Source organism: Nasonia vitripennis, assembly GCF_009193385.2.
Source record: "Nasonia vitripennis strain AsymCx chromosome 4 unlocalized genomic scaffold, Nvit_psr_1.1 chr4_random0003, whole genome shotgun sequence".
Classification (NCBI taxonomy): domain Eukaryota; kingdom Metazoa; phylum Arthropoda; class Insecta; order Hymenoptera; family Pteromalidae; genus Nasonia; species Nasonia vitripennis.
In genome coordinates this window covers 2,486,844-2,514,155 of record NW_022279638.1, presented here as the reverse complement: position 1 = coordinate 2,514,155, position 27,312 = coordinate 2,486,844, and the positions used below count along the sequence as shown (strand labels likewise).

At 38.0% G+C, this 27,312-nt stretch overlaps 1 protein-coding gene across 16 annotated transcripts in view; it reads right to left on the bottom strand.

Moving 5' to 3' along the window:
• LOC100119218 (disks large 1 tumor suppressor protein) overlaps window positions 1-27,312 on the bottom strand; it is a 1,703,670-nt gene that overhangs the window by 169,688 nt on the left and 1,506,670 nt on the right. For all 16 annotated transcript variants that reach the window (XR_004227336.2, XR_004227337.1, XR_004227338.1 and 13 more), the window contains one exon: window positions 16,989-17,161. Coding sequence is in view for 13 of the 16 variants with exons in the window: in XM_031928125.2 (XP_031783985.1) it covers window positions 16,989-17,161 (173 nt within the window). In the remaining 3 variants the exon portion in view is untranslated. The remainder of the gene's footprint in view (window positions 1-16,988; window positions 17,162-27,312) is intronic.

Below are 27,312 nucleotides of genomic sequence, written 5' to 3'. Positions count from 1 at the left end.
ATACTAGTCTTATAACTTTTAACCGCGCAGAGTATGCGCAAGTGAGGCTAAGACATATAATATTAACATACGATAAACCCGGTAAAGTTATTAAAGAACCACCGACGAATTTTTCTTATGAAAACGCACTTTTGTGTGTTATAAATTAATTGAATAAAAAATGAGGAAAAAATGTGAATGTTTTTATTAGAAAAAAAAAAATAAATATAAATTTTATTTACATTGATTTATTTTAGTTATATAAACCTTAAAATGAAAAAATACACATTATGTTATTTACGCTACGCTATATTTACATATTTGTATCTAATTTTTATGTAGTCGTCGGCCTTGCCGTATGTGTACTCGCATACAATAATGGGCTCATTCCTCATCATCCAGCGTTATAACGGGGTGTGGCGGCGGGCTCGACGATGCTGGAGGCCCCAAACGTAGAGGCAGCGGGTTTCGCGGCGGAAGACTTGGCGTTGCAGGTAAATCGTAAAGGTGTACAGAATCACCCTCCTGCAGAGATGATGACAGGTCCTCCGACACATCCTTGCTCGATAGCCGCGAAAGATCCAACGGCTGTTTCTTCCAGTCTTCAGTATTCGCCAAACCAACCCGGTAATTGGCATGGTTCTGCGGACGGCGTGGATAGTAACGTCGGCCATACTCCTACAAATCTATCCACTCTTTTTTTTAAACTAAAACTAAGGAAAAACAATTTTTTAGTTAAAACAGATAATAATATTTAAAATTTTAAAAGATAACATTTGATTATTAATAAATACTTTATAGTTTATCCTCCCACTATGTCGACTACTGTCGCTAGCGTTATGATGCTGTTGGTGGTGTTAGCAGGACAGTTAAACTAGACACTGGTGCTGCTGGTTTTCATAGTACTATTGGTGATGCTGATCAAGCTGCTGCTACAAGGACAGTTGTATCTGGGCCTGTGGAGCTTTGGCATTTATACGCTCTTGAGCTCTATACACCTCTCTCGTCGTCCTGCGCTTTCTCCACCCCTTGCTTGCAAGGTACCCCTTTACCTGCAATTAGGTTTGCAGCCGTGCAATAAAATTTTTGCAAAAAGCCAGAAAATGTCTAAATTCTTGACCTTCTGCAAATAAAGACACAGCATGCCTGCTAATTTACAGAACGCTAGGAGTCACGTGCATTCTCATGAAAAAAATAATTTAGTTTGAAAATACATTTATTTATCAAAAATTATTTGTATGCATTTATATAACATGCCTGTGCGCTTTCCATTTAAATCTTACATCTACTTTTGCCGCTTTATAATTTCCCCGAATATTCGAACAACTAAACTCTATAGAACTTATCACATTTTTTTCTATCATATACACCAAGTCCAATACGTGCGCGTCTCTATACAACAAGTTTTCCCTAATTAGTCTCACTTTAGATTTAGAGCAAGAAGAGCGACATCATTTTAAAAACAATCAATACATACATATTTCTTAAATAAACCTGACATTAGCTCATTATAGTATCAGTGGCGCAACATATATTTAGTCTGTACTAAACTATGTAGAAGGATGTGCCATGCGAGACCCGTTAAACTCTTCTTATACTCCGAATAGTGCTTGCAGTTCGGAATAGAACCGTTGTTTGCACTGTATCTACACGCGTTCTCAGCACCGCAAAACGCGAAATACCGACAACTAGCTAAGAATTATTAAAACAATTCACTTTTTTTATAACCATAGGGATGTGATATTGTCGGATCAACAAAGCGTCTCTTTTTTAGCACTGCAGAACAAGTTTTCTCTTCATTGAGAAGACACAACACAGAGTTTGTCCACTCTGCAGCAGCGTGTCCAGGTGCCACCTCAAATTTCTCCAGAATCCTGAGCAAACCAGAACGACCATCATTAAACATGGTTACTGCTGCATTCACACCAATTTTGAAGACTGTCAAACCACTGAATGATGTCTTGGGGACTAATCTCCACACACAATTATTAAAACTCTCATTAGAGTTTTGTGTGAAACCTCCAAAACATCTTTCTAGTAATTCTGGCTTCGACAAATTTTCATAAATTGGCCTTACTGCATCCATAACCACAGTCCGAAGGCTGTTCTTGTGGCTGAAGCTTCTGAGGTTTTTAGCGGCTCTGGCTGCTTACCACTTGCACCAGCAGATTGCATTATACATATTGTCAATGGAATCTGGATGACTTTTAATAGCTTTGCCATAGAAAGTCGAAAACTTGTCAATCACTTTTGTGTGAGCCTTTCTCTTCCGCTAATAGGCTTGTTGTCTAAAAGGTTTCTTCGGAGAAAGATTTGACTAGGTTTCGGAGGCGAGTACCCATCCTCTTCTGCACACGTTGGATACAGTCCTTATTCTCCATAACAAATTCTTCGCCATAAGGTTCACTTTAACTTACAGTCTTGTACACTTTGCAGTCTCCATCTCCAATGGAGGGTAGTACTTGACACCATACTCCTCTTCTAAACGTTAAAAAATTGCACAGATGCCATCCACTTTCATCTTACCTGCACTACCTTCGTAGTAAGCAGTGCAGTCTGGTTCATGTTTCTCGTATTACTCTTTAAGTTCTGCAGTCTGTAAACGGTTCTCCCACGCTGAGTATGCCTTGCAGAAGCTATTTTTTATAGCAACATCCAAAACCTTGCCTGTGTAGTGTCCCACGATGCTTGCAATGACGAGAAGCCCTTTTTTCTCCAGGAACCATATTCAGAAATGTTCAATCCAGGTGCTCCAGTCTCTGTAGCGGCTTTTTCTTCTATCACTGCAGTCTTCATAGAGTCCTTGGCAACTTTCTCGCACACTTTACTAAATTGTTCGTTGATTGTATCATATGCAGACTGAGTAATGGGTTTCAAGCAGTCCATCAACATAAAAAATGTTGATAGACCAGCGTGTCCAAGTCCAAGAGCACGAAAAGTAACCACTGCTCTTCTGTTGTTCTACCAAGCATGGTTCTTGACACCAACTTTTCTGCATGAGTTGATAGCTGCCAGCTGATCACACTCAATGCACACTTCTTCAATCTTGAATCCTAATCCTTGAGCTTCAGATTCGCCAAGTTTAACTTGGCCATGGCATTTTTTGCAAATTAAAAGTTCCTCGAAAGCAGAAAATAGAATGTTGATATCAATCAACCTATTCCTGACCTCGGAGGTTCCTTCCGCTGCTGGAGTTTGTATCATTCTTGCTGAACTTGAAGGTCTTGTCTTGTTGGCAGGTTTATCCTTGCATGTCGCTTCTATAAAACTTCTTGGCCTCTTCTTGCCTCTTCCACAAGAGTACTTCTTGTCAGGATGGGTATTCGCAAACCTTCCCTTGGCATCTCGATTATCACACATATTTTTAAAATCACTACACTTCACACTTTTTTAAATAACTTTACTGCTCTGCTTTTACGCTAACACTTCACTTTTTTTCTTTTTAGGGTTATAAGCTATAAGCTACAACCCCAAAAACACTACTAATACTACTTAAATGAGTTCTAAAATGCTTTTGAAAACCATAAGCTTTATTTATGTACTTAGATATCAGCTGTGATGACATCGTGTAAATCACATCTCAGTACTTTATCAAATATGTTTTGTGACATGTTTCCCTCCTGCTCGCGCGTAATTTATTTGAGTGAGCCCTGCCAAGTTTCAGGCTGGCGCACAGGAGGCTAACGTGTCAGAAAAGTCGTCAATTTGACGACAAGGATCAGCCTCGGCTAACTCAGCGTCTTTGCTTTAGCGGACCGCGGAAAGTGGCGGGATCCTTTCTGCTTGGCTGACTAAAATGGGAGTTGGAAGCACGATTCGCATGCAAAATAAAGATTCTCACTTGATATTTATTTATTTACAGACTTAGTATGTAAATTATGTATTTTCTGGAATTCTAAATAAATAAATAAATAAATATATTTATGTACAATCCTTCAGGCTAGTTTCGCCCGGTATCGCTTTTATTCACCTGAATTAACAAATGGAACTTTCCTCCGGCCGTCGCTCGGTCCGGGTATTTTACATTCGCATGTACGTTGTGTACACGAGACGTTTACCAAGGTTATGTGCTTCTAGTTACACTGATTCGATGTATATTACTATCTAACCTGGCTACAGCGTCTATCGCGCTGTTTGCGCTGTGCGCCTTTCGCAAGAGAAGGAGAGAGAGTAACAGGTGCGCTACGCGCCGAGACTTACAGGATGATCGATGCGCTGTCGGTCTCTGCTGCATCGTCGAAGTCGGCCGTATGCTGTTCTGGGAGTCCGTCGAGCTGGTTGCGCCCTGCTTCTTCTCACGCTGCCCTCACGTGCCCAGAAGATCCTGCCTGTGGTCGCGCCTTCTTCTTCAATCGGGCTGATGCTCGCCCTGATCGATCAGCATCGCCGTGTTGAAGTCCCGCTTCATCCGCTACTCGCCTCGTCGAGAGCGCCGGGCACTTTTTGCTGCTATTGCAGCTATCAGAAGAGTGACCAGGCTCGGTTTTGCTGCCTGGTATTTCGGCTCCTGTCTTTTAACCATTTGAGATGAGCTGATGTCTGTTTCTTGGCGGCTAGGCGCCGTTTCCGGTATAGCGCTGGCTCTTGTGTCGCGCTATACTTTCTCTCTCTCCGTCTCTCTCTCTCTCTCTCGCACCTGCCTCGCTTACCCTATGTTTATGCTTCGCGGGCGACTCCTGTCGCCTTGGCATGCGTCTCGTAGGCGCGTGCCGTGTAGTGTATGTGTGTGCGTAAGCGTCGCTTACGCGCTTGTATGTGCTGTGCGCACGCTGCTTTCGGTGTGTGCGTGTGCACTGTTACAACGCTCCCCCACGCTTAATTTCTCAACGTGGTTGAGAACGCGAAGCATTTTCGCGTGTGTCGCCTAAAGTACCTGATTTAGTGCTAGAGAAAAATAAAATAAAATTAAATGCATTGATGGGATTAGTTGGAATTACTCTAGGTTACCTGTTATTCTCTCTTTTAACGTTTCGCTTAGTTTGCTATTCGATCGGGATGGGGAGTTTATGTGTCTACTGACGAATGTGTATATAAGTGTGGATGTGCTTTTATTTATTATTTTTTGGTTTGATTACTGTAACCTTACAATTTTTGTTCACATTTTGTTTAAGCGCTCGCTGGCGTGTTTATGCGTTTTGTGCGATTTTATACAATGTGGAAAGAAAAAAAAAGAAATTATTTCGCGTCAATGCGTAATATAATGAAAAAAAAAATAAAATCGATCGGTTTTTTGTTAACAGCGTGCAGTATTTTGCACTGTATATTTGTGTTTCGCATTTAACAATCTTTTCGCACTCATTCATCCGTACTTATCCATCCATACTCATACTGCGCACGCTTTGGCACGTTTCATCGTATCGGGAGGTATGAACACTTAACTAGCACTACTCTTGGTTGCGCCATGCTTGTTCTCGCCCTCACGTGCCCTACTACACTATTCTTGTCTTCTTTCTTCTGTTACTGGTCACCTTCTCCTTCAGATTTATGTGGGTACTTATCCTTGAAGTCGACCCAGGCTTTCAGCTTCTCTTCTTCTGACATGCGTGACATGTCGTGGCCTCTTATTTCGTTGCGGCGGGGGAACTGCGCGTATGATCGCGGTAGCCAGTCTCCGTTCTTCAGCATCTTGTTGGCGTACATGGTTTTCACGCATTCTTTTTTGTTGCTGAAGTAATACGCCATTAGGTCAGGAGAATGGTTTGACTGACGGGCTGTTGTCTTTGGGCGTACTCCTGTGGGTTTAACGCCACTGATGCTGGCTAAGATATACGTCCCAGCTGATTTGATACTCTGGGTAGTCGAAGGATTCGGGTTGGCGAGTCGATCGGTGCATTTCTACTTCAAATCTTTGTCTTCGATTGGCGTGGCCTGACTGGCTTGCGTGCTTTTCCGGTGGAGGTGGGTTCTTGGCTTTCGGGTTGGCTTGATTTCCTTGTGCCCCATTTTTTCGTTGAACTCGCGTTCAGCTTGCAATTCTTTCTCGATCAGCTGTCTTTCCTTCTCTTTTTCACGCTTTCTTTCTATCTTTCTTTCTTCTTGAACTTGTCGTTCGATGTCAGGCTTCAAGTCTTCGAGGGCGGCGAGTATTGCAGCCAGTCTTTTGGCTTCTTCTTGCACCTTTACCTGTCGGATTAGCTGTTCTCTGTACTCTTGTTCGTATGCCTTGGCTCTGGCTAGGAATCAAGCTTCGTCTTCATTGAATTTACGCTGGTGTTCTTTGAGCCATTGACGGGCTGCGGCGTCTACGTATGCACGCCGCACTGCTCTTGCCTTTGTTCTAGTTGGCTTTAGGCTTCTTCTCGGCTTTTCGCCTCTTGGCTTCGCTTATCCAGTTTTCATTTTCAAGGCTTCGTTTGTGTTTTTGTTCTGCAAGGAACTCTTGTTTATTGGTGTGTAGTTCACGGTACACTCTGTCACAGTGGGATTTTTCTATAATTGTCGTTGATTTCGATGTCGTCGCGAATTATCGGGCTCGATTTTCCGGGATTTGGTTCGGATTGCGCTTCTGCTAGCCGTTGCCATAATTTTAGTAGTTGTAATTCTCGGCCGAAGACTAAGAATGCGGGTGTCATTCCCATCGTACTGTGTTCGTTAGTATTATGAGCAAATTGAAACTGCGGGATAAATTTGTCCCATTTTTTATGATTATTTGTTATGTATGCTGAAATGCGTGTTTTTAGATCGCGGTTTACTCGTTCTACCGGATTGCTTTGTGGATGATACGCCGGTGTTTTCTCGTAAAAGATAGAACTTACTTCTAAAAAGTATTGCATTGTTTCGTTAATGAACTCGCGACCGTTATCTGATACGAATATTTCTGGCGTTACAAATTGTTCGCATACGATATTTTCCAGTGCGTTTTTGACGCTTGCTTCGGTTTTCTTTCGGATTGGCACGCAAATTATAAATCAAGAAAATAAGTCTTCGAATACTATGAGGTATTCGAAACCTGCTTTGCTTTTAGAGAAATCTCCCATTAAGTCTGCTGCGATAATTTTCCACGGTCGATCGACGTCGCGTGAGCCCATTAGTCCTACCTGTGGCTGCTGTATGGTTTTTGTTTGTTGACAAACCGTGCAATTTCTAACGAAACAGACTGTATCTTTGTTTGCCAGTAATAAAATTGTGCTAATCGTGAATATGTTTTATCTTTGCCGGAGTGGCCTGCTGACGGTTCGGAGTGTGACTCCTTGAGAAATGGGACAACGAGTTTCCACGCGTCTAGATCTGTCAATATGTCGTCGATATCTTTGTTCGGTTTCTACTTGTAAATTTTTCTGTCGACTATTTTCCAGTCTCTATATCTGCGCGGGAATTTTAGTATTTGATAAAATCGTTTATACCATTTGTCGGTCGTTGTCTCGTTGATCGCGATTGCATTTATTTCTACTGTCTCCTTGTCTTCGAACATACGCGATAGTGCGTCTGACACTACGTTATATTTGCCTTGTCGGTGTACGATTTTGAAATTGTAACTCATGAGCTCTTCGGCCTAATCTTCCTACAGGGTCATTTTTCTTCAAAAGCCACTGTAGTGCGCTACGATCGGTTATCACGGTAAAACTACTTCCTTCTATATACGGTCGGAATTATTCTATCGCAAATTTTATCGCTAACCACTCACGTTTGGTCGTGCTATAATTTAATTCATTTTTGCGTAATGCTCTACTTGCGTATGCGATTACTTTTTCTTCGTCATTAATTATTTGTGTAATAATGCTTCCCAAAACCGTGTTCGATGCGTCACAATGCCAAATAAATTCTGCGTCAGAATCCGGTCTGTGTAAAAGAGGTGCCTTGCTAAGAGCTTTCTTTATTATTTGAAACGTCTTTTCGTGCTCCTCTTTTCACGCGAATGTGACGTCTTTTCGTGTCAGTTTTGTAAGCGGATCTGCTATTGATGCGAAATCTTTAATAAATTTTCTGTACCACGAGGCCATTCCGAGGAACCTGTGCAGCTGTCGCAGAGTTCTTGGACTCGTCTAATTTCTAACTGCTTTGGTTTTGTCGGGGTCTATCATAAGCCTTTTCTTATTGACTAGAAAACCTAGGAATTTTACTTCTTACAACCGAATTTGCGTTTCTGTTGCGAGTACAATATCATCTAGATAATTATACGCGTATGGTTCGAGGTCACAGATTAACTCTTTTAGCAGTCTCTGGAATGTCGCTCCGCTCCCGCTCAGCCCCATGGGTAAACGCGTATATTGCCATAATCCGCGGCCTGGATTGTAAACGCTGTAATTTCTTTCGACGCTTTCGTCAGTCGTATTTGGTAATACGCATTGCTTAAGTCGATCGTAGTTATGTAATTTGCGCGTTTTAATTTATTTCAAATGACATCCATACATGGTAATGGATATGCGTCTTTTTTGACAAACTGTTCGCGACCTGTATATTTACGCATATTCTAAATGAACCGTTGCTTTTTTCACCATGACTTTTGGGCTATTCCATGCGCTGTGCGACATTTCGACTATTCCTGCTTCTATTAACTTATCTAACTGATCTGACATTATTTTTTGCATTTTATCCGAAACTGGGTGATATCTCTGCTTAACTGGTTTCGCGTTAGGTAATAATTGTATTTCGTGTTCAACAAGGTCAGTTGCTTTTAGAATTTTATTCTTTTGTCTGTCGCGCGGCAGTTACTCGTCTATCAGATTGTTGATCTGCTGTTGCTCGCTAGCCGATATTTAGGATAATCCGCAACTAGCAACATTTATCGGACAGTCGCATGTGTCGATTGACCACACTTCAAAAGCAATTTCTTTCTTGTCTTTTTGGTCTGGGAGTTTGAATGTATCGCGGATTGCATATATTTTAATACCGAATAAGCGTACTAAGTCTATACCCAGAATGAAATCGGTCGATATTCCGGGAATAACGAGAATTTGCACTCTTTTGCTCACTCCTGCTATTTCCAACGGTACGGTCATTTCTCCGTCGATCGGCTCAGGAGAGCCGTTCGCCATTACGGCATTTCTAAAAATTGTCGGTTTAATTTTCGCGCCTAACCTTCGCGCTATTTCTTTTCCATGATTACCTATTATCGTACGTGCTGCCCCTAATTGTAAGTCGACTAAGGCTTTGAATTCCGTATTGCCGACTCTTATTTTTAGTTAATATCGCGGATGTTCTACTGGTTTCCCCACGTCCAGTACTGACAGTGGCTCCTGTGAGTTAATGCTGGGCTGCCTGGTATCGCCGTTTTTTAATTTTCCCTTTCGTATTTTTGAGAACTTAGACTTTTTGGCTAGCGTAGTGGTCTTACTTACGCTGCCCACTTCTCTTTTCCCATCTCTTCGGTTTCTATCGCGTTCATAGGTGGACCGCGGTTCTGATTTGAATTGGGTTCGCGTTATTTCCGCTGTAGCCACCCTTTCCTTTGTTATTATTAAAACCTCCTCTATTGCAGATATTTTGATATCCACCTTGATTGTTGGAACCCCCTCTATTATTTTGCGAGTTATTGTCATTCTGGTGATCTCGCCAGTTACTGTCGTTGTCGGGGTCATTTCTATTTACGTCGTTATTGTTGTTGTTGTAGTATCCGCAGTTGTTACTATTTCGTCCTTTATACCGGTTATTGTACCGTTTATTGCCACGCAAATAATCATTACCGGTGTTCTGCGAATTGTTTAGATTACTATTATGGCCATTGCTTTGTTGATTCGAATTGTTGTTAGGCCCGTTCGAATTTTGAGACGATTTTGGATTTATCTGATTCGTTACCGTCGCTTTAATCGATTCTCGAAATTTCGTTAATTCTTTGCTTAAAAATTTAGTTACTTTGTCCATCGTCGGTACTTCCACTGTGTTTATATTAGTTTCAGGCTTTTTCTGTGTGTTGGCCGCGACGCCATTGTGACACGTTTTATCTACATTCGATTTTGGCGATGTGGCTTTAGCTGATTTTTCATTTACGCGTTTTCCAGTTTCGTAGGCTTGACCTATTGTTCTCGCTTGACTCAAAAAATTATCGAGGGTTTCGTTTTTAATAGGACGTAACAACGTAAAAAATTCTCCGCGCATATTACTATAGATACGATTTATTTTCTTTTGATCCGTCCATTGTTCTGGTAGTTTCTTAAGCATCGCTAGCATTGAAGAAGAAGGAAATAAATTTTCATGCGCGTGTCTGGAAATAGAACAGATAATTGTCCTCCGCACTAGATAATTTTTACACACTCATACAACAGTCGTGCGTGCATAAGTATTAGGTTATTTCGCTTCGATCGACGTGAATTTTCAAATAATATTTCGGCTTGTATGTATCGAGTGTTTCAAATTCGACGTTGTTATGTCGAGATTCGAGCGCTCGCTTGTTTACGTTCAAAGATCGGCTTGAGCCTCTCTGCGACGCTACGCAGTGTGTTTATGTTTCTTGGAATTCACGAGTCCGACTCGGCTTATGCCTGTTCGAGGAAATTCTAGCCTCGTGTATTCCAAGGAGGAATTATTTTTCCTATCTATTTCATACACTATCGATTATTCATATGCACGTAAATTTTCGATTTTTGCATCGGATTTTTTTGATCCCCGCTTCCAAATCTCTTAGGATTATTTTACTAGAGTTATCGGAATGATGTGAATTCTTAGATTTAGAAATAAGAAAAAACAATTAATCAAACGTCTTTTCGACGGATTAGTTATCACTTTTTGTATTTAGTTAGTTTTTCGATAATTTAACCACTAAGTTGGGCGCCATTGCGACATGTCTGCCTCCTGCTCGCGCGTAATTTATCTGAGTAAGCCCTGCCAAGCTTCGAGCTGGTGGACAGGAGGCTAACGTGTCGCAAAAGTCGTCAATTTGACGACAAGGATCAGCCTTAAGAGATGCTTAAGAGACGCTTACCGAGGTTATGTGCTTCTAGTCGCACTGATTCAATGTACATCACTATCTAACCTGGCTACAGCGTCTATTCCCCTGTTTGCGCTGCACGCGTTTCGCGAGAGAGAAAGAGAGAGAAATTTTGTTTTAGTAGTTTGCAAAGGTGTTGTGTTCTCTTAACAGATATTACTTCGTGTATAGCTGTTCGGCGCAATACATTATTCATTACGGTTATGGTATTACCACTTAAATCCTTAGTATCGTCTTCATCATTTATATTGTAATACTTTTCAAGCAATTCAACTATGCTGCCGAAATTTATTTTTTCTCCATTGTTGTAGTTTTGCCTAAATCCCTTCACTTTACTAATATCTTTAAAGCTTCCATCGCTATTTCGCACACGGTCTGCGACGCATACTAAACCACTCTCTGGTCCACTCGCAATTCGCGTTTTTATTTACATAAAACTCGCCGCAAGCAAGATAAACTCGCGCGGCAAACATAAGTTGTCATTTTTAATACTTAAAATGCTACGTTCGTCGAGCATATTTTTGACATCGCACGTAATCCCCTTTTCCGTGAAGTCCGTCATCCATTCGTTTGGATCCGGTATAGCGATATATCCAGCTGTTAATATAAAAGAGGCGTCTATGCCTACAATTCTTTACTCTGTTGTATCGACTAAAACAGGTCTCGCACAGGCTCGTGTCACAAATCGCGTATAGTTGTGGCTTTAACCCACATCGACCCATCTGAAAAGCCGTTCTCACTTAATAGTTATACCAATGAAATCGCATTCTTTACGGCCTTCTTTTAATTTTTCTATAATTTCCTGAAACGCCCGATCGGTCCACGCGTCTTCATCTATATTCACTGGTTTATCGACTATTTTAAATTGTATAATGTGTTTATTCACTAGCAACTCTAGGCTCAACCGATCATTTATAATGTAATACGCTTTTGAGTTAGCATTATTATTGCTCTCGACTGCATGCGTCGCACCCCCGTTGTGCTGGATGCTTCCTACTTGGACCGCTGCGTCTGGCTCTTGATTTACGGTCGGAGTGGCTACTTGCAGAGGAATCTGGAACCGCTGCTCGCTCGACGTTGCCAGCATATTTACTCTTACTTCAAAACACATTACAGGCACAATAGCATAATCGTCACGCACAGCACAATTCTGGTCCGATGCTGCGGCCAGTGCTGCTGCTGAAATGTTCGCCACAGCTTCTGCCACACTTTCCACCTCCACACGTCTTCTTTTCTGCTGCTGCTGTTGCTCTGTCTCATGCTGATCGCTTGTTAAATCAAGCGCTCCAGCTTCTTCATTCAGACGTCTTTTCCTTTGCGGGCTAGCGTCTGCAATAAATATAAAAAGTATAAAGTGTAATAAAAAAAATTAATAGAAAATTGTAAAATCTGTATGACAACGAAATATTATATCATATAATTAACTTTTACTTCATACTTCTATGTACCTCCTCCACAATATAGTGTTCATATTGTAGACTTGACCGTGGTATACTTGGGGTGGAAGCGTCACCCATCTCTTGCTGTAAAGATGGCTTTCTTTTTTGCGGTGTGCTGACGTCAAACTTGTTCATGTCGTCGTCGAGACTAGTGATTTCCTCGTACAAATTTTCAAATTCACAACAAGCTATTGCGACTATTTTCCTACACTTTTCTTGACTTTTAAACACGGAGAGTCCTGCATGAGACTGCAGAGTAGACTGGATGGCAGCGCAAACGTCTCTAGAGCTTTTATATTACTCAGGACGGGTCCTACTCTCCGCCTTCGAGCTTTCACTCCTCTATTTTTAAGAGAAAATATCTCAAGATCCCAAGCACTCTTTCACGATACTCACCCGCGGATCACGTCCACATTTTCCACAAATTACTAGTAAAAGTTTACGAAAATTAAGCTGTAAATTTTTCAAATAACAAACAGGCATAAAAAAAGTCGCCTGCTGCAATAAACATTTTTTTACTCTCAAATTACATTCTTATTTTATTTAAAAACACATAAACCTATATTATATTCTACATATATTTTCCCATAAGAGAAACACTCCTCCGTCGACTTAAACCATCCCTTATTTCCTGTTATTAACACAATAAAATCACGTCAAAGCAGCGCCCCTGTCGTGCAACAAATGTTCAGCACTCATGTTCTCGGCACGCTTACTCACCTCAATAAGTACACATGTTTGAAAAAGCTACAAACATCTGGGCCTACGTTACGCGAGCGTCATAAATAAACACATTTCCAAGTCAAAATTTTCTATCCCCCTAATTCAAAAGCGGGAAAACATGAAAATTCAAATCTCTCTCTCTCTCTCTCTCTCTCAACACTACGGAGCTACAGACTCTTTTTTTTTATTTGCAAGCTTTATTTAAAAAGTTTTATGTAAAATTAGATCTTCCAAAAATACTTTTTTCAAAAGTGAAAACCTTGGCAAGAAAAAGACTAATAAACTTAGTAAAATCGCTAAATATTAAAATGTCAAGTAAATGATTTTTGCTATACGCATTAAGATATAAAATTAAGTTAAAATTAGATTTCCCAAAAAATGATATCTTAATGCATATAGCAAAAGACATTACTTGATATTTTAATATTTAGCGATTTCACTAAGTTTATTAGTCTTTTCCTTGCCAAGGTTTTCACTTTTGAAAACAGTTTTGTTGTGAGATTCCACATCTTTTACAAAGCATATCCTTCTTGCTATTGCACTTCGTGAAATCTTGATCTATTCGATAGACAATAAGCTACTATTGCTTTAGACATTGATCGCATCGCGCATATAGTCGTATAGCATTATTATATGCATATAATCGCGTGTATCGCCGAGTAGCAGACGATGTCGGTAAAGTAGATGAACCACTTTAACCACTGGTGTATAATACCTAATATAATACTCACCGGAAGTCACGTGACCGGAAGAGGATGGAAACTCTGCAACGAAAAGAAATATACCGAGCAAATTTTCAACTTGCAATTTTAAGTTAATAACTTAATATTTTTGGATGAATCTTTTTAATCATGAAAGATTAGGTTAATATATTCAAGTAGATACCAACAGATTGCGCATACGCGCAATAGTAATGATTTAAATGCTCTCAAGATTTTTTTTTAAGGTTAAGAAAACCCAATTTCAAAGTATATAGGGTTGACAAATCGTACTTCGTACTTTTTCTTGCCAGCGGGGCGCTGTCGCGCCCTTTAGTTTTAAGGTTGGCGCTGCAATCGCATGAGTACGACGAAGTATGCATAAACAGCTGGTCGTATTCCCAATATTTTAGAAAAACAAAGAGTCTGATCGAAATTTTCTTATGGTAGAACAATTTATTAAACTTAACACTACGGTGCTACAAACTCAGTTTTTCATTTGAAAACTTTATTCAAAAAGTCTTATGTGATAGAAAAACAGTATGTTTGAGGAGGACATTCTCGTTAATATCATCACAATTAATTTGTAAATCGCGAGCGAAGCGAGCATTTTTTGCTAGTACCTTATTAATGTCTAGAGTCGTGTTAAAGCGGAAATTAAAATAAAAAAACTTAAATATATCTTGAACCCTCATAAAGTAGTCTAATTATTAATTCATGATAAAAAGACCGCAATGAAATATTTTGAATTCAATAACTTTATATTCACATTAATGTACAGTGTCTGGAACAAATGATTTCAAATCTCGTGCAGAAGCATGGTAGCGGACAAGGTGTTATAAGCGTTTACGTTTAAAGGTTGGATTGAGCTAATCACGGGTAACCAAGTAGATTCTTTGCGTAGTATATCGCAGATAAAGCGAACACATTTCTTTTTTTGGTGATTCAGAAAAAAATAGCGTGTGCGCAAATAAAACTGGGGGGGGGGGGGATAATTAAAGGTAAAATTACGCTCTACAAAGTTACTGTATCCTTTTTTCCCCGAGTCGTAAGGTTTTTTTACGGCCCTGGGTTTAATAATATAACGCATAAAAAAACGTTAGGTAAGGTGCTCTAATCCCTTCCATTCGATAGGCCGTGGCAAATAATGCTTAAAACCGCGATTATACGATTACCCTTGTGTTTATTTAATTTTGAATCAATTTTGAAAATTGATTACTGAAGAGGGAATATTTCGCCGGGCAACCGAAGATGGCGGCATGCGACGCTCTTCCGTACTGTTGTGACTCGAGGTTAGTGCGTCGTCTGCTACGTGGAGGTTATGCGATCTTCTTTGTCGATTGAAAAGTATTCACGAGTGTTTCTCGACCATCAAAATTTGCTCCGAGTAATTTTCGACAGTCAAAAAGTACTCGCGATTATTTCTCGACGATTGAAATATGCTCCGAGGGTTTTTCGACCATCGAAAGATTCTCGGAGGGTTTTTCGACGATCGAAATATGCTCCGAATGCTTTTCAGCGATCGAAAGATGCACCGAGTACTTTTCGACCATCGAAAGATGCTTTGAGTGCTTTTCGATGACAGAAAGATGCTCCGAGGGTTTTTCGTGGTCCATGCGTCGGGGGTTCCGTGCGTCCATCTTCGGTTGCCCCGCGAAATATTGCCTCTTCAGAACTCAATTTTCAAAATTGATTTGAAATTGAATAAACACGAGGGTAATCGTATAATCGTGGTTTTAAGCATTATTTGCCACGGCCTATCGAATGGAAGGGCTTAGAGCACCTTACCTAACTTTTTTTATGCATAATTTTTTTAAATCTAGGGCCGTAAAAAAACCTCACGACTTAGGGAAAAAAGGCTACGGTAACTTTGTAAAGCATGATTTAACCTTTAATTATCTCCCCCAATTTTATACGCGCTCACGCTATTTTTTTCTGAATCACCAAAAAAGAAATGTTTCCGTTTTATCTGCGACTGTACATACAGAATATATTAAGATTACTTTTCTTATTGTTGTAAATCTTTATTTAATACGTTTTGCTAGTATGAATTTGTTTTGGTTCAAACTTTTACTCATCTTCATAATCTCTTGTTACGTCCTGACTACTCTTTATTAAATAGTCAAGAACGTAATGATATTTGTAGTGACAAAGGCTGTGAATATGTTTGTTCGTTACACGTTTGTTTGTTCGAAATCAAGGTTTTAGTAAATAACACTGAATACGTTGAGTATCAGTTGAAATAAGAGACGGCCAGTTCATTTAGCTTAGATTTTACAAGAATAAATACTTTGCAAATGTACGAATAATAGAGACGACTATGTAGACGTTATCATCTCTCCGTGATACTATTTATTTATTTGTTTTTATTAGTATGGTATGACCATTGTTTAATTATTTTGTAACAACAAAGTTTATGATGTTCTATACATATTCTAAAAAATATTTTTATACATGTATATGTTTTATTTTTCTGTTTTACTTAATAAATGCTTGAAAAGGTCCCCACCCGGGACGAAACGTCGCCAAATGTTTATACAGTTTTAGTTTAGTATTTATTCTTGTAAAAGCAAAGCTAAATGAACTGGCCATCTCGTATTCCAACTGATACTTAACGTATTCAGAGTTATTTACTAAAACCTTAATATAATTTACCGGAATATAATTTAACGTGAATTGTCGAACTGACGCGTAGAGTCCGTGACTGACTACGAACTGTTGTTGCACATATTCGATTTTAGTTTCGCAAGGTGCATTGAATAAGTTTAACAAAAATGTTTAGTTTACACTTTGCAACTTGACTCATGACCGACACTGACACACTGTAACACATTTTGGCTGCAATGAATACAAGATTCAGCTGTTTTGGTCAATTTTGATCATTTTCAGATATTTTAATTGTAAATGTTTTTTGATGGGAATATACGTCGAACGACGAAACACTCTATAAGATGTGAATAAGAATAATTATTTATGTTTTTTTTATGAATAAACTTTTCGCGTACATGTTTAAAGATCACGATAATCAGAATAATAGTGGTGTATGGTATATGTTCCTGATTTAAATGGCCTTTAACTTAGCTCCAAATTTTTTTTGTTCATTGTTTTTAAAGGGTTGTCAAGCAGTAAGTAACATGTGTTTAGTGCTACTAAAACTATATGACCCAAAATTAGCAGGGAAACTATACTTATACCCGAAAATACAATTCATCTTTTTCAAAAAGTACTTGTATACGTACTATAGTTGAATATTTAAAAAAAAATAAAAGATCATCATTAACTTACTTGTGAAGCAACTTCTTTTACAGCAGTTATTGATGTACCATATAAGTTTTCGTTATATTGCCCAGCTTCAATAAACAGATGATTTTGAATGTCTTTTTCCATTTCTACTCTAGAAGACATGAAATAGTAATCCTGTCCATCAATTTCATTATCTCGTTTTGCTCGTGTAGTATCTAAAATTATGTATATAGTTACATAAATTTGATGTCTAAATATGTCTACTTATGTACATTGTACTTTAAAATAAGTTCAATCAATAAAAATACATTTTAAAATTTTTTGTTTGATTAAGTTAAATCCAGGCATTGGGTAAAAAAAAGCCGCTGCCAATTTTTTGGCACGTAGCTTTCTCCAACAAAATTTATAGTTTAAATACATAAAATATTGTTTAAATACACAGTATATTAATGATTTTTAAAATACTTTCAATCTTAATTATTTTACATAAGGAGCACCGTCCAATATCAAATCATATAATTTGCATGAAAAAATTTGAACCTCAATATTTCAAATACCATAGGGTCCTCATAACATGTATGATTTATAAACAGCTTTAATTACAAACAAAACACAGTTAATTGACTCGACATTGACAATTTTTGAATCATAATTGATTTTATGTGATCAAACGATGTAAAAAATGTAGTTCGATTAATGAAAAAAAATTGCATTAATTGAAGTTTCTCATTAAGTTATTTTTTATATATTACAACTGCAAAAAATTCTTAAATTTTCAGTTTGTGGGCTCCGCCTCAATCAGTTACGTCAGTGACGTAAGCTCGCGGCGCGTGATTAGATTAATACGCACTATTATATTATTTGCACAAAAAAGATATGAGAGGCTTTATATGTTGCTGATATTTATCTAAAAAAACTAAATCATAGATTGTGAATTACGATTAATAAACAAACGCATTTACCGATAATCTATTGTACTCATTTCATCGCTCCGATATTTTCGCAACAATCGTGAACTTAACACCTCACGAAAAACAAAACCATCGACTCTCACATGTAACATTTGTACGATAATATTCATATATTATCTTTTTTGAATGGGAGCGCGACTATATATCGACCTTAAGAGGTGCATGTCGTGTGTTTTACGAAGTGGTTTTCGCAATTGATCTCTTCTACAGAGAGATGCATTTTTGCGGGACCTTCGTCTTCTCGCTAGAATTTCTCTAGTTCGTAATTTACTTTGGTCAGATGGCACTTGGACTCATCTATTTTTTCCATATTAACGAAGCCGCCTATTATTTAGCCTAACGTCGTTTTTTGAAGATATAAGAAGTCCGTGTGCTCGTTATGCAGATTCATTTGCCTGATCGAAAATACTGATAAAGTGGGCCAGCAGCATGTCGGTCAGAGCTGCCTTGTGAAATTCTGGATCAGCGAGTTTAATATTTTTCGGGAGATCAATTTCTTTTCTGTAAACCGTTTCGCTAGATGCTCCTTCCGAAATGCACGGTATGGTAAGGAATTCAAGCGTTTTTTGAAACGATTTTTTGTAGATTTTATTGTGACCGTAACGGCGTGCTTTGTCGTCGTTTCTAATTGGTTTACGGCTCCTACAGGAACACAGCATTTTTTTTGGCAATTTAAGCCTGGTAGCGAAGTCTTCCGTTATGAAATTTACAGTAGAGCATCTGACTAAAAGACTTCTACATTTGACTAATTTGATATCTTTATTAAGAACATTTACAATTGCGCTAGTCATGAATTGATTTAGAGCGTTTTGTGCCGAGGAAGAGATGCATGTTAGCTGTGTTGCTGTAGGGCTCGCAAGTCATTTTTCGACTGCTTCCGATTGATGCTCGTGGAGCAAGACATTTTGCGAGCTGTCGCACACAAAGCATATTTCAAACTTGCAATCCTTGCCATCATGATTCCGGAGGCAAGTTACGCTGAGAGCTGCATTTTTAGCGGCATCGATGCGTTTCGAAAATCCGAGCGCGAGAAATTTCTTGCACTTTCAGACCGGATGCTACGTATCTGAGCATACCGGACATTTACGCGCTTTTGATGTGCTCGAAAGGAAGGCTTGTTTTTTGCCGTTACCTTTGCTCTTTTTCGCGTGGCTTTTATCACATTTTTTACTTGTACTCGCGGCGTTTTCACTAGATTCATCGTTATCCTCATCTCGTTTCGAGAGATGCGCGGTCGTCGTGGCAAGAAAATCTAACATGTCGTCTAGCTTAGGATAAACGTTTGGTATCATCTTTTTTTTCTATTTCTCTAGAGTATTCCTGTGCAGTTTTTCTTCTATATTCTGCACTAAAATCTCCGGTGAAACGGTTATTTTTAATTTAGCTAGAGACTCTACGTGTTGCTGCATGTCGTCAGCGAGCCTACGGAGACCCTCGGCGGACTCGTGTGTTTGCACGGGCAACTTGCGCAGAAGGCTGAGATGCTTCACGATGATCAATCGTTCGTCGGCGTATCCCTTTTGCAACAAATCCCACGCTCGCTTGCAATTCTCGTTCGTGATGCTAATATGCTTGATTTTATACTTGGCCTCATCCGTTACTGCGCTTTTGAGATAATGCAGTTTCTGGATATTAGTCGCTTTAGTCATGGACCATGGACCTAAAAGAGTCATGGAAAGGCAGCCAATCTTCATATCGACCCGAGAAAACCGGTAGCGTCGTTTCTGGCAACGTTAGCATTCGGCGTGTGTCTCTTTGGGGCAGTGGTGATAATTCGGCCATGAGCTGTTCGACGGCGTCGATCACGGTATAAGCTTTAATCGTGCCCCGGCTTGTCCTTAATTCTATCGCTTTAGTCGCGTTCGTCATTTTGTAGAGAGTAGAGAAATTTAGTGGAAGGTTTTTATATCAGCGAACAGTATTTTGAACGAGCCTACCTTTTGTACCTTCTCCTTGTTACGACGCTCGATATCTGCACCTGATGATCCTAGTCCACCTAGATTGGTTCTTCTCGTTCCACGGCCCGCCGCTTCTGTATTCCGCTGTTGTAATGACTGATGTTCTTATCGCGCTGTATCTCCAACGTATGATGAGGATGGCCCGCCAGTTAATTTCACTTAATCGTGTTGCAGAAGACGCGGAGGGGCGATGCCTTGAAGATTTAGACCGACTTTGGTGTCGGTAGCTTTCAATTTCGTGATGAGTGGTAGCTTATGCAAAATTTGCACTTTGTACTTTATTCTTGAGCGTCTCTTTCTTCTCAAGATTTTTTCCACGGCACTAGTTATCCGGCTCGAAGGATCATGTAGAATCTCGACGATTGCGCGCGATATCAGACTCTGACTTAACGTAGTCTAACTAGTTGAAAATAATCGGAACACAGTATAAGTGAAAAATGTCTTTACTTAATTGGAAAAAAAACTTAGATTTAGAAGTACAAATATCGCGGGAGACTCTCACTGGTAACCGTTTAAGAGCTGCTACATAGCTAGTGAATTTCTTCGGTCCCCGTGCTTAAATAAGTGGACAGTGCTTTGTCTTTAGGAGGGTGAAAGAGGGGATCGTGACGTAAAAGGACAGTTGCATCATAGACAAGATGAGCCAGGATAGGAAAATTTCAGGTAGTATAAAGGAAGGGGCGACTCAGGTAGATGTAGGGAAAACCCAGTCGTCATCTAGACGTAATTATGTCTGCGTTTGAAGTAGGTATATGATAGATTATTGCGCTGCACACACACACACGCGCGCACACACACACACACACACATATATATATATATATATATATATATACACATATATATACACACACACACACATATATATATATATACTATATATACTAGTGGGGCTTCTCCCCCTGCTCGCTTTGCTCGCCAATCCCTCATTTTAGTTTTTGTGTGATTTTTATGTTTACAGTGTTATTTTCATGATCTAATGATTACATAGAATGTAAACGTTGGTTAAGAACGATCTTATTGTATTTTTTATATAAAATTTGTAGATCATAAAAATGTCAAGAATTTAATGTTTGTCGAAATAAAGAAATTCAAAAAGAAAACTAACGCGCCACGCGCGGCCTTACGGTCGCGTTTTGCGCATAAGGCACGATCGCTGACGCTCGCGCTTCGCGTTCTTAATGCCTGTGGGTGCTTATACAGTGTTATCCTGTTTTTTTTTTCAATATTTTTGTCAAAGTTTTGATTGTTATTCTTCTGGCGGTCATCAACAATATCATCAAAACTACTCGAAAATTAGTAACTTATTTGTATTTGTATCAATTATTTATTTTTGTTTCCAGATATTCTTAAAATATATCTTATTTTAATTTTATTCTATTGTAATTTCAGATAAATAATACAACACTTTTATATCGCGGTTTTCAAGAGGAAGTAAACAAAAGGATGATATTTCGTTTGTAGGATTTCAATTAGAATATTAGAAAATTGATTGTTTCGGTATTTAGCATAGTTTAGAGGGATGTAGTAAGCTACTTAGAACTTTTCTTCAATCTAAACAATTTTATTTATTGAGTTTAGATTTTTCTAGTTCAGTATATACACTTGAATTTTGAAAGTGAATTGTACTGATTCAGCTTAAAAGATTTAATTAATATACCGTACGTCGTTATATGATACCAAGTTACACGGATTGTATTCGGCGATTACGTATTTCCTAAATTATGCATTTTTTATAATTTAATTTAAAAAGTGGTTTAATTTTGTATATATGTATGAGATAAAGGCCAAAATATAACTTTCAGCTTTTAATAATATAGGAAAATTGCTGAAAATAATTGGGTTGGATGGGGCATGTTGCACCGAAGTTATTATTGAATTTATGTATCAAAAAATCGCTTTTAGAGTTGTGTATGTCAAAAAGTGTTAAAAAAAATATTTGCCACGGTAAAAAGTTGTATTTTGAAAATGTTTACAACTTTCATATTTAACATTTTCATGTAAAACGTAAATCCGTAATGTTTTATGGCAAATAATTGGTTTTTAGCTGTAAAAAATTGATTCTGGGCTGTAAACTCGAGTTATAAGCATTTTCATGATTTGATGTCAATAGAAAAAAGTTGTATTTTACAAATGTCTACAACTTTTACATTTAACTTTTTTTTGTAGAATGCTTGGATTTAAAGTTACAGCCCAAAAACCGTTTTTAGCGATTTTTGAAGGTGGCCGCATTTTGTATATATGTTAGGAATCAGGCCCAAAATAGGACCGTCAGCATACTATTATGAGACGAGTTCCAACAAAAATTTTGAGCCCGATTGACTAAAGTCTCTCAGAGATAATCGCATCACAGGAAAATTTTTATTAAAAAAACGCTTAAAAATCGAACAAATTGTGCCCGCATTTCAAAACGACGTAGAGAATCGGGATAAAAAAATAGTTTTTTAGCTTTTGCAAAAGGAGACTTCTCCTAAAATTTCAGCCCGATCGGTCGAAAATTGCGTGAGATATCGCTTCTCACACATTTTTCGCACATGAAACTATAAGGCACTTCCATGTCGCGGTCGTGCCTAAAAAGTAAAAGTACTGCTAATGGCATTGAAATATTTGTTTTTTTTTTTCATTTTTTCGGAAATTGTTTTTAAATTAATTTTGATTCTTCCCATTTTCGATTATATGTTACAATTATGAATAAATCTGGTCCGCTACTTTTTCTTATAATAACCATTGCAGCGTTGTTTTATGACCTGTGGCCTCTTATACAGGGTGAGTCATTTTAATCTTTAATCTCAATTATCTCGTTGGCAAAGCATGCCAGCGAAAAAAGTTTCGGGTAAAAGTTTTAGGATTTTTCCCTGGCTATCTGATGATGACCTTGACAATGTCATTGAGCTTGACCTTCAAGGTCATTTGAAGGTCAAGTCGATTTTTTCAAATAGAAACCCCTACTTTTGGCACCAGAAATGGAAAGAGCGGGAAATTTTACGTTTGAATATGACCTTGCCTTGACCTTGAATTCAATGGTCAAGGTCATTGGTCATGTCGATAACAGTACAACTGGTTAGCTGAACTCGAATGCATTCAAGGAGAAAATGTTACCCACAAAAGTTTTCAGTTTTCTCCCCGGCTGACGAATGGTCATCTTGGCCCTGTCGTTAAACAGGATCTTCAAGGGCATTTCAAGGTCAAGTTGATTTTTTGAAATGGAAACCCCTACTTTTAGCCCCATAAATAAAAAGAGAGTGACATGCGTTCAAAAATGAAAAAATTTTTAATATTTCCAGAAATTTTCAATATTTTCTAAAATTTTCGTAATTTTTTCAGTTTTCAAAAATTTTCAAAGTTATTCCATTATTTTGTATTAGTGTCAATTTTCAAAATTCTTGATGTAGTTAAGTCATTCCATTATTTTGTATTAGTGTCAATTTTTGAGAGTGAACTACTCTTAACAGTTATGTAGATAGCAAATTAGTGCAGAAAAGCTTAATCGTGTTTTTTACTTCTTGTAAATCGATAATTATTATTGAAAAAAATCTGTTTCCCTGTTTACTGGTCTGTAACAAATTATTTGGATTTTGATCATGGCTGATTATGGTCCCAACGAAATCGTTGATATGATCATGATTTTGGGAGAAAGTCGAAATAATTATGCAGCAGCTGCCAGATTTTATGCTGAACGCTATCCCAATAGGAGACACCCAAGTAATGTTACTATTCAAACCTTAACTCAGAGAGCTCGAAATGGAGCTTTTGTTCGTCAACGCCGTCATCATGAATACGACGAAAACGATCCTCGTGTTATTACCATTCTAGCGATTATTCATCTTGATCCTCACATTAGTACTCGACAAATAGAAAGAGAAATAGGTATACCTTATCATCCTTATCACATAACATTAACACAACAGTTAACTCCAAATGATATGATTTTGCGAGTACGTTTTTGTCGATGGGCAATACGAATGATTCAACAAGATCAAGACTTTTTCAGGCACGTTCTTTTTTTTAGATGAATCAACATTCAGAAACACTGGAGAATTGAATAGACATAATTGCCATTATTGGTCAGATGAAAATCCTCATTGGTTCAGGCCCGTAGACAATCAACACCGCTGGAGTGTTATGGTCTGGTGTGGAATCATCAATGGCTATTTGATTGGTCCTTATTTCTTTGAAGAGAACGTGAATGGGGTAAACTTTTTGAGATTACTTCGAGACATTTTACCTGAATTACTAGAAAATGTAGACCTAGCCACAAGGCTAAGAATGTGGATCCAATTAGATGGAGCACCACCACATTATGCACGCATTGTTCGTGATTATTTAAACACCCGCTACAATGGCAGGTGGATTGGGCGAGGTGGCCCAGTTGCCTGGCCCCCTCGTTCACCTGACTTAACCCCTCCCGATTTTTACTTATGGGGATATCTTAAGAATGTTGTTTATGCTCAACGGCCAACAACGCGAGATAATATGATCGAACGCATTCATACAGCTTGTGCAGCAATCCCTCGAGATGTTCTACTTAGAACCATAAGACAATTCAGAGCTCGACTTGATCTTTGCATCCAACAAAACGGCGGTAATTTCGAACAATTAATCAATGGTTAACTCCAGTTAACATTCCATAAAAATACCAAAAAAAATAACAAAAAGGGAAAAAACAAAAAAAAAACAAATAAAAAAAAATACAAAAAAAATAAAACAAAAAACAAAAAATGGGATGCTAAATCCTTTTGACAACCTCCTGGATGGTGCATCCTGGGTTCGGCTGATGTCAAAGGAAATTTCCGCACAAAAGATGATTTGTTTCTAAAATCACATGTTCGAACGTAAAATTTCCCGCTCTTTCCATTTCTGGTGCCAAAAGTAGGGGTTTCTATTTGAAAAAATCGACTTGACCTTCAAATGACCTTGAAGGTCACGCTCAATGACATTGTCAAGGTCATCATCAGATAGCCAGGGGAAAATCCTAAAACTTTTACCCAAAACTTTTTTCGCTGGCATGCTTTGCCAACGAGATAATTGAGATTAAAGATTAAAATGACTCACCCTGTATATGTTGATGATTGATCTTTTCGTTTTTAGGTAACATAATGAGGAAAAAAATCTGTTTTTCATTTTATTAAGGGGACACAACACTTTTAAACTTCAAAAAAATCAATTGTATTCATTGCTTATTTAGACAGGAAATGTTCCGTAGAACACGCTCCTGAAACCCGTTAATCAAAAAAAATTTCCGCAAAGTTACAAGCAAAATACTAAAAGAACATTTTCATCATTTTTTCGTAAAATTGCGTATTTTTCATTTTTTGTCTCATACGACTAATTATTTTAATTTTAAGTTTTATAAATTCAATCTAAATAAAATTTTTATTGTAAATGTTGAAAATACTATTTTTCACCGTAGTATATACGTATATTATGCTCCGCATACATATTTTAGTAAATAAATTAGTGCGTATTAATAAGATTTTTTTGCGTTATTTTCGAGATAAACTTCTAGTTTCGCTTCTTATATAAGGCTCCAATGGATACGTAGGGACATCTATTTAAATTAAAATATCGCGCGCCCGCGCGCCACCTGTGGGCAGGTTCAAAACACAACTGGTATAGTCCTGGGATGTGTTTTACATTGAGTAAACACAACTGATGTCTTTCTTAAAAGTGTTTTTAAATTAATCTAAGTAGTGTTTGTAGTGTTTTTGGGCTTATAGCTTATAACTTATAACCCTAAATAGAAAAAAAGTAAAGTGTTAGTGGAAAAGCAGAGCAGTAAAGTTATTTAAAAAAGTGTGAAGTGTAGTGATTTTAAAAATATGTGTGATAATCGAGATGCCAAGGGAAGGTTTGCGAGTACCCATCCGGACAAGAAGTACTCTCGAGGGAGAGGCAAGAAGAGGCCAAGAAGATTTCTAGGAACAACATGCGAAAATGAACCTGCCAACAGGACAAGATCTTCAAGTTCAGCAAGAAAGATACAAACTCCAGCAGTGGAAGGAACCTCTGTGGTCAGGAATAGATTGATTGATATCAACATTCTATTTCCTACTCTCGAGGAACTTTTGATTTGCAAACAATGCCATGGTTAAGTCAAACTTGGCAAATCTGAAGCTCAAGGATAAGGATTCAAGATTGAAGTAGTGTGCATTGAGTGTGGTCAGCTGGCAGCTATCTAGCTATCTATAACCATGCTTGGGAGAACAACAGAAGAGCAGTGGTTACTTTTCGTTGTCTTGGACTTGGACAAGCTGGTCTATCAACATTTTGTGGGTTGATGGATTGCTTGAAACCCATGGCTGAGTCTGCATAATATACAATCAACCATCAATTTAGTGAAGTATGTGAGAAAGTTGCCAAGGACTCTATGAAGACTGCAGTGATAGAAGAAAAAGCTGCTACAGAGACTGGAGCACCCGGATCAAACATTTGGAGGTTAGACTAGTAATTTTCTGCAGTTTTAACTTGAAGATTCTACTCAGTGATCAAAAGAAAAGATAAGTATAAAGTGTTATTATTATCAAGGATAAAATAACCTTTTTATCACATTTTTATAAAAATTCATAAAATGCCTTTTTTGGTTGCAGGTAAGAAAAGCTGTACAAAACCCATAGGTATGAGTGAATATACCTCATAATTGCTGAGAGTCAAGGTCTATGTGTGTGGAACATAGATAACTTGGTCCCAAAGGATTTGGTAAGCACTAATTCAAGTTACACTTTCAACAATTTTCATAAACTTTAAAGTTGATTTTCTCTAAATGTTGTTTTTACTGATTTCAGCTCACTGTCCGTAGGATTTCAAGTAAACGCATGGTTCTTTTGGGCTTAAACTCAAGAAGGATACTTCATACACCTGTAGTTCTGGTATGAATGAAGGGATTTTGATTTAAATGTTTAGAAAATGTTTTATACTCAAAAAGGTGCCAGAATAAGCGAAAGAAAGGAAAAAAATGCAGTTTTTTATCGCCAAATCATTTCTAAACATTCAAATTAAAATCTCTGCATTCATACCAAAACTACAAGTGTACAAAGTATCCTCCTTGAGTTTGATCCCAAAAGAACCATTCGTTCCCTTGGAATCCTACGGACAGTGAAAAAGTTCACAAATTCTTGCACCGAGTGCCACAATTGGCCAGCAGGAATAATGAAGGTTTTAGCATGATAAAATTAAAGGTATTTCAAATGATTTACTTAAAATTTATACATTTTTCTCAGAGTTCTTTTTTTCAGGGTTTAAAGGTGTTGTATCCTCTTAATGTGTTTTAGTTTCATAGCGATTTTTAAATTTAGTTTTTCGTGATAATTTTATAGAAAGAGTTAATAAAAATAGTAATTGTGTACCTAAAAGTGAATAATATTTTCTATCTTTCCACCGCAGATAATTTAGATTACAGTTCATCGTTCTTTTGTTGTGCACCAAAAGTGAAATTTTTTA